Source organism: Mesitornis unicolor, unplaced genomic scaffold, assembly GCF_000695765.1.
Source record: "Mesitornis unicolor isolate BGI_N332 unplaced genomic scaffold, ASM69576v1 scaffold32014, whole genome shotgun sequence".
Classification (NCBI taxonomy): Eukaryota; Metazoa; Chordata; class Aves; order Mesitornithiformes; family Mesitornithidae; genus Mesitornis; species Mesitornis unicolor.
In genome coordinates, this window is record NW_010179960.1 from 3,253 (window position 1) to 11,361 (window position 8,109).

The following is an 8,109-nucleotide window of genomic DNA, read 5'->3' on the forward strand; positions in this document are numbered from 1 at the left end:
CAGACTGGACCTGTAGGTGCTTTTCAAGAGGCTGACTGGAAGAGTGCTCAGTAACACATACTTTGTCTTCCTGGGGTGACTTTTGTGCATCTTGAGTGGTGTTGGTAAAAGCATTGCCACCTCTATCTTTTCCAGTGGCATACCCGGATTGTGTGTGGGTGGGAAGTCGACAATGAGCTCCGTGGCAGTTTTGACCCAGGAGAGCTTCGCTGAACACCGCAGCGGCCTGGCTCAGCAGCAGGTGAAAGGTGAGAAAATACAGCTGAGTTCCCATGATGTGCCTCTAAACACAAACTGCACAGGCAAGGTTCCTTGCTGTTACCCAAGCTCGCTCCGCAAGTCCGGTTCCCTGCAAGCGTGAAGACATTGCGTTCTCCGTTCCCAGACTGGTGGCCTGCCAAGCTCTGGCTTTCCACCACCAGCAGCACTCTGATGATGCTGCACTGGGCAGGACTAGGAGGAGACAAGCCTCAGATCTTCACAGAGCTCTGGCTAGCCATGCTGTCAGCCCTGGGACAGGGCACAAGAAGCCTCATGGGATCAGTGTGCTGGGCTGTCATTTCCCTCCTTTGCTTAGCCATGTACTGGGGAAAGTCAGTGTAATTGTGCACTGACTCACTGATGGGTTTCAGCACCCATCCTCCAGCTACGAGCTGGCCCACTTGGCACAGCCCAGTGCACAACTGAGTCGAACATAAGGTACAGACCTTCTCTGGACTCTGCCCTGACTACAGCGCTTCTCTCGGCCTTCCTCCTGGGCGATGTTTGTCTTATCCCCTTTTGACCTGCAGCCTCACTCTGTTCCTTTCACTGCTCTCTGCTCAGCCTGTTCTCGCCTAACTAAGCCCCTCTTGACAGAGTTGGCAGTAATGTGTTGCCACCATTCGCTTTGCAGTTCGCATCCATAGTGCCAGCTCAGACAAGGCTGGTTGTTCATGGCATCTACTGCAGTCTGTGCTGTGCTGAGGTCAGTCGTGCTTCAGACTTGGCTGCTCCACAAGCATAACTATAACAGGATTAATAGTAGCACACAAGTCATTTGCTTTCTCTTGTTAGCGAGGCCTAAGTATAATTGCACTGCCTATGAATAGGGGCTTTTATACCAGGAGAGCATCTCATTTACCCCATTTGCTTCACCCCAGTTACAGCTTTAAACTCTGAAGAAGAGAATGATCCTCCAACCTACAAGGAAGCCTTCCCTCCGCTCCCTGAGAAAGCACCATGCTTGGAAGCTGCCCAGGAACCTGCTGGGCCCTGGAGCAAAATCCGACCAATAAAGGCTTCTGTCATCACTCAGGTAGGTGGGAGTGGGTGTCTCATCTCCGTAATTTTCCTCCCTCCAAAAAGTAGGTGAAGTGAAGCTTTCCCTGGAGTATGAAATCCTTAGTGTGTCATATTGACAGCCTCTTCACTGTACTTTACCCTGGGGCATGAGGAGGACTGCAGCTGAGGACTGCTCTGAAAGGGAAGGATGTGTTGGAAAACTGTCCAGAAAAAGCTCTGCATCCCTGTTCCACAAATAGCTGAAGCAGGCCTGAAGGGAGGGTTACAGAGTTCAAGTAGTGAGCACTAATCCATCAAAGTATGTTCCCCTAGCACATACTTTAGGAAGGCACCCGTTGCGGGACAGACTGCCTGCTGCAGTGCTCTCGCACTGGTCACAGCTGGTGTCTCCACTGGAAAGGCTGATGGGTTGCACAAACCTGGGATCTTAGTATGCCTATAACGTCCAGTATGGCAATGAAAGAGGAAGGCACTGGCAATCCAAAGCATACTGACTGCTTGCTGTGTCCTTCTTTATCTGTCCGGCGGCTGAGCAGGTGTTTCATGTGCCACTGGAGGAGAGGAAATACAAGGACATGAATCAGTTTGGAGAAGGCGAGCAGGCCAAGATCTGCCTTGACATCATGCAGAAGACAGGAGCTCACCTGGAGCTGTCTCTCGCAAAGGACCAGGGCCTTTCGATCATGGTCTCTGGCAAGCTGGAAGCAGTCATGAAGGCTCGGAAGGAGATTGTCGCTCGGCTGCAGACTCAGGTGAGGGCACCTAACTGTTTCTCGCTTCATCTTTGCTCTTCCCTGAGACTCGCATATGCTTTGAGACCCTTGGGCATGTGTGCTTATAAGCCAAAGAGGTGTTATTAGATGACTAATTTGGCTTTGCCATGTATTTTCAAAGCACACAATTGGCAATTTGGAATGGAAATGAGGCTTAAAATAGTGTTCAAAGGTAATTACAGACCGTGGTGTTGCATGAAGGGTGGAGTCTGCAATCTCTGAACACTTCAATTGCAAACAGTGACTGTGCTGAGGTGCTGGTGCCAGAGGGAGTGCAGGCCCCTCACACAAAGCTAGTAGTGTGTGAGAACAGGACTGTGCTTTCTCTGAAGTCCTTCAGAGGAGAACATGGAGGGATTGGCGAAAGAAATGCAGAGAAGAGGAAGTCCTACCAAAAGCTGAAAGCTTCAGGTCAGGCTCTGGATTGTGTAACTCAAGCCACACCAGTGAGGAGCCACAGCCCTGTTGTTACAGCTGCTTCTCCTTTCAGTCCCCTAGGTTTTGATTTCTTACCTTCAGATTCTTGAGTTCATTATCAAGATGGCAGTTTCTTGTTAGGACAGATCGCAGCCAGAGCTCATACTGTGTTTTAAAGTTTAATGTCAAAGGCAGTTAATGCAATAGTTAATACCATGTCTGCATAGTGCTGTCCAGCCCATGTCTCATACCCTGCTAGAGGGAAGAGAAAGAGACAAGCCCTGCATGATATGCATCTGAAAAAATAGTTCAGGTTGTACTGCCACAGATCCATGACCCACTGTCCTCAAAAATACCTCTGACTGTCCTGGCCCCAGGTCTGAAAAGTGTGTCTGTATTCCCAACTTCTCCTAGCCTTGACTGGCTTCAGTAAAGGGACACAGAGTTGAAGAGTCACATCAAGTGATCTTTTTAATTTTTTTTTTCTATTGTAGCATGAATTTTAAGTGCCTGATTACTTTTTTGTAGTTACATATTCACATGCATCGAGAGCATGATAGCGATCATAAGCTATGAGGTCAGTAAAAACTCAGTGAGAAGGGAAGAGGTCAGGAATCCCTGTTACAAACCAGTTCTTTGACGGTTGATTGAGAGAAAAAGCTCTTGGGACCCCTTTTCCAAGAGGGGCCTTTTAGAAGCAGTCCCAGGAGCAGCATGTGCTACATTAAAGACATCTTAGTACTTAGTAGCTGTAAGCATCTCCTAGCTGTCTGCCTACTGGAATAGGTTTCTGGTGTTGAATTTCTGTTTCCTAGGAGTCAGCCTGTGTCTTGTTCTCTGTAGCCTTGGCAGCAGATGTCAGAGTTCAGATAAATTCCACCCAGGAGCCATCACCTCAGTTGCTCTCTGGTGCTGCTCCAGTGTCCTACACTGGAGAAAGACACCTCCTCTTCTGTGCCTAAAGACCTTCACTAATTCAGAGTCCTACCCCTGTGCAAACAGAAGCGTTTTGAGGGAAAGGTGGATTTTAGACTCTTGGTATACAGGTGCTGTAGATCAACTATTCCAGTACAGAATGTGCTGGGAGGGCATTGGGTTTGCTCTTCACTGGTACTAAGCAGCATCTAACTTGCTTCCTCCAGCTCTATTCCTGTGGATCTGCCAGCGCAGGCGAGGGTTCTCACAGATGCTTGGTTCTTTTGTTGCAGGCTTCAGCGACAGTTGCCATCCCCAAGGAGCACCACCGTTTTGTCATTGGAAAGAATGGCGAGAAGCTGCAGGACCTGGAGCTCAAAACTGCAACCAAAATCCAGATCCCCCGCCCGGATGACCCCAGCAACCAGATCAAGATCACCGGCACTAAAGAAGGGATTGAGAAGGCCCGACACGAAATCCTGCTTATCTCTGCTGAGCAGGTACTTCAGTACTGTGATCTCGCTCCTGCCATTAGCTAGACAGCCATTTTGCTTCTCCGTGGTATGTTAGGTGTTTGTAGCCAGCATGGCCAGTCGGTGGCTAATATGTTAATCTGAACGAGATGTATATTGTGCTGCTGGCTGTATGAGCAGTGTTGCCAGGTTCTGCAACTTCTAGTTCTCCATTTTGTCAGTCTTTGAAGTCCGATAAGCATATTTCTTACTTGAAGTGAACCATATTAGGTCCCAGCTGAGATAAGGCAGGACATTAGAGGTGGATATTGTAAATCAGCAGCAGCAACATCAGTAATTGTAGATCGAAAGGGATGGAGGTCTACAAGCCTGCAAACTGAAAAGGTTACTTGGGCCAGAGTGTCAAGTAAAACAGCACTGGGAACTTAGCTGTGTCTGGCACAGACTGTAGTATGGAGGGCACTTTCCCACCAGGGTCTGTTCTGGGTTCTTCCAGGATAAACGTGCCGTGGAGCGGCTGGACGTGGAGAAGGTGTACCACCCCTTCATTGCTGGCCCTTACAACAAGCTGGTGAGCGAGCTCATGCAGGACACAGGGACACGCATCAACATCCCTCCACCCAGCGTCAACAAGACAGAGATAGTCTTCACAGGAGAAAAGGAGCAGCTAGCCCAGGCCGTGGCTCGTGTTAAGAAGATCTATGAGGAGAAGGTATGAATGATCCTAAAGCTTCCCATCTTTCCCCCATCTGTTCATTTGTCCTTCTTCCCTTCTTGTTTGGCTTTTGTGCATCCCTCTGTTGCATCCCCCTCATGTCAGCTCTGGCTCAGAAGCCCTTGCAGTACCTGGCCCTGGATTTTACCATTTCCTCACTCAGCAGAGTGTGGGTCTTGGGGTGATACTACCAGGGAGGTGACAAGATTTCTCACTTTTCTTTGTTATGGGAATTTGCAGAGCACAAAGAGCTCCCCTGGCTTTTGTTTGCACAGGTGCTGTGGAGGAAGGAAGGAAGTGTGAAGTCTACAGTGGTCACCAGCTGATAGTATCAAAGTTGCTACATAAGTAGCTTCATAAGTTGCTGAAGAGTGAATTTCACTTCACTTTATTTTCCACAGCCAGCATCACTGTGAATATCCTTGTGTTGGGTTGCTGGGCTGTTTTTCCTCATAGTTAGGTCTGTGCAGTTTCCTTTGTGTTAGGTCTGGGTTTCAACAGAGATAATCAGCATATAGCCTAGTAGCTTGCATGGTGTTGCATTACAGTATTGCCTGGGGAACAACTGGGCATTGGGCCCTGTTGTGCAAGGCAGGTGTGTGTACGTGGTCTCTTCCATGTAGTGTCCCAGGGAGCTGAATGCAGTTTTGTACTTCACCTGTGAATTTTTGAGCACAAAGCTTTCTGTAGGCAGGAGCCCAAAGGGTGCTAGGGTGCTGCAGAACCACTGTGCTTACCTTCGCTTTGCTTTTTCCTGGGTGCAGAGTTTCACTGCATCTTGTGCCGTTTCCTTTCACTCTTGTCCTTCCCTGCCCCCTTGTGATTGATGCCCCAGTGCCTCTGCCCCTACAGAAAAAGAAGACTACTACCATTGCAGTGGAGGTGAAGAAGTCCCAGCACAAGTATGTCATCGGCCCCAAGGGGAATTCCCTGCAGGAGATCTTGGAGAAAACTGGAGTCTCTGTCGAGATCCCACCCACTGACAGTAGCTCGGAGACGGTGATACTGCGAGGCGAGCCTGAAAAGCTTGGGCAAGCATTGACTGAAGTCTATGCAAAGGTAATGAGGAGATGGGCTAGGCCTTCTTTGAAGGTCCCCTAAAGATACATGCATGAGCACTGGCAGGTGTAGGGGAGTGATATCTGTTGGGCTGTTAGAGATGCAGCTTAGAAGTCAATACTGAGGGTGCAGCATGAGGATTCGAACTGAATTTTTGTGAAGACCTCTTCCAGTCTGTCCATCCAACAGCTTCTCTGTATTTCTGTCTCTCAGGCCAACAGTTTTACCGTCTCCTCGGTCTCTGCCCCCTCTTGGCTTCATCGTTTCATTATTGGAAAGAAAGGACAAAACCTGGCCAAAATAACTCAGCAGATGCCAAAGGTATGGATGAGCTGCTTATTCTGATGTAGAATATGGTTCAGTCCAAATCACCCTCTGTAGAAAAGAGAAATATATTCTAGTGGGGCTTAAACCAGGAGGGAAATGACACAAGTCTTAATATTAAGGGGAGTCTCTCTTTTACTGCTGCAAACACTGCTCATCCTATGTTATTCTCATGAACTGAGCTCTTCAAAGGAGGCTTTATGTGGTACTATTTTGAGAACTGATTTAGTAGGATGCCTGCAAGTGCTGACTTCAGCAAGGCTTCTCTGTGGTGAGTTAGATGCTATCTAGAGAAAGGCTAGGTGAGTTACTTCTCCAAAGCCCTTGCAGACTCCAGGACAGCACCAAAACCTTGGGGTCTAGACACTGTGATATGGCCAGAATTGTAGTTACCTGCTTGTGAAACCATGGGAGTGATATGTGTGACTTGTGGGAAGGAAACCATCTCTTAGTAGCAGGGATTGATGGCATAGGCCTGACTAACATCATTGACCTGGCTTGCATCTTGGAAAATTCTTACTGAATTTGTTGCCTTGTGTCTCAAGGTTCACATCGAATTCACCGAAGGAGAGGATAAAATCACTTTGGAAGGACCTACAGAAGATGTGAATGTGGCTCAGGAACAGATTGAAGTCATGGTCAAGGATCTGGTAAGTTGGTGGTACTAGTTCCAGTACACAAGGAGATCATCAGGGAAGAAGGGGCAACAGAGCAGAGATGATGATTCTTAAAAAATTGGTGGCAGGTCTTAAATCTTGTGGTGCAGAGATGGAAGGATTCTCTTTAGGTCATAGCTGGAGGGGCATATAAATCCCTTTAAATATATCACAACCATGGTGCTCAAACCAGAGAAGTGCTTCTGCTCTGTGTAATAGCAGGAGGAGTGCTTGTAGCTGACTGCTGGAGAGCCAGTGCCAGTACCAGCAGTAGGCAGTTACTTGGGGCACAAAGTAGAAGTGTTGGCCTACCCTACCCAGCCCTCTACAATTCTTTATAGATCAACCGGATGGATTATGCAGAAATCAACGTTGACCACAAATTCCACCGACACCTGATTGGCAAGAATGGAGCTAACAGTAAGTGGGGTGCCTTTCTAATCCTTCCTGTGCTCGGACTCTGTTTAGTAGCGCTCAGCTCATCCAGTGTGCTGTCTTCATTGCATTTCCTCTGCTCTTCAAACCGGTGTTGGCACAAGGAGATAAATGAGCAGTGTGAGGCCTTGGGGTGGCTTTAATGTGTGAAAGTGTCTTGGGACGTTGAACAGTGGTGAGATTTCTTTGCCATGTCCTGGAGGAAATTTTTGGTTTTTGGTTGGAGAATTGTCTTTTTTTTTTGAAGTTGCTGTATGTGAATTACATTTTAGCAGTCAGTTGGGGGTGGTAGAAATCTGCTTGGTGAGTTTCTCCCCAAAAAAAGAATTTGGTATTAGAAATTAATGATCATCTTCTGATCTAAATGTGGTGCTGTTTGGGGAAAAAACAGATGCCTTACTTTAGCAAGGGAACCATTGTCTCTGTATATGCCACAGGATTTACTTGTACAGGTTCCTATGTGGCACAAATCTGCTCTTGCTGAATTCCAGGGAGAACGGGCACTTTCCCCTGTTTCAACCCGACCCCACTGTCCCCTTCTCAGAGGCTGGTTGACTTCTGAAACAGCCTCTAAGCAGTGATAATCAAGGTGCTTTGCTTTCAAGTCTTGGCCTAGCAGATTGTTTCACCACAGTCCTTGCCTTGAAGTTAACAGGATTAAGGACCTCTACAAGGTGTCTGTGCGCATTCCCCCGGACAATGAGAAGAGCAACCTGATCAGAATTGAAGGAGACCCACAGGGGGTCCAACAGGCCAAGAAAGAGCTGCTGGAACTCGCTTCCCGTATGGTGAGTAGGATGTGATGCTTGGGAGGCTGCAGAGTTTGGGCTCTTACGTTCCCTTGTAACCTTCTGGTGTAAGCGTGTGCCGCTTGCCCACTAAGCACTTGGATCTCAAGACAAGTGCAAGTTCCTCTTCACAGATGTGTTCCTCTATTTCCTTGGATACCTCTTCTCTGTCAACCTAGAGTGAGTTTTATCTAGAGGAGAAAAGAGAGACAATGCTGCAAGTAAACTGTCAGGCAGCAAACTGGTAAATAAAAGTGTGTGGCTCTCCTG

General features: G+C 47.9%; 1 protein-coding gene across 2 annotated transcripts in view; it reads left to right on the forward strand.

Moving 5' to 3' along the window:
* HDLBP (high density lipoprotein binding protein) overlaps positions 1–8,109 on the forward strand; it is an 18,974-nt gene that overhangs the window by 485 nt on the left and 10,380 nt on the right. The window contains exons 2-11 of one of the 2 annotated variants that reach the window (XM_010182958.1): positions 136–248; positions 1,143–1,297; positions 1,821–2,036; positions 3,683–3,889; positions 4,359–4,574; positions 5,430–5,636; positions 5,850–5,957; positions 6,506–6,610; positions 6,958–7,036; positions 7,700–7,839. In XM_010182958.1, the coding sequence (XP_010181260.1) occupies positions 173–248; positions 1,143–1,297; positions 1,821–2,036; positions 3,683–3,889; positions 4,359–4,574; positions 5,430–5,636; positions 5,850–5,957; positions 6,506–6,610; positions 6,958–7,036; positions 7,700–7,839 (1,509 nt within the window). In that variant the 5' untranslated portion in view covers positions 136–172. Of the gene's footprint in view, positions 1–135; positions 249–1,142; positions 1,298–1,820; positions 2,037–3,682; positions 3,890–4,358; positions 4,575–5,429; positions 5,637–5,849; positions 5,958–6,505; positions 6,611–6,957; positions 7,037–7,699; positions 7,840–8,109 lie in introns of those variants that run through there. The other variant, XM_010182959.1, reaches the window with a different exon arrangement.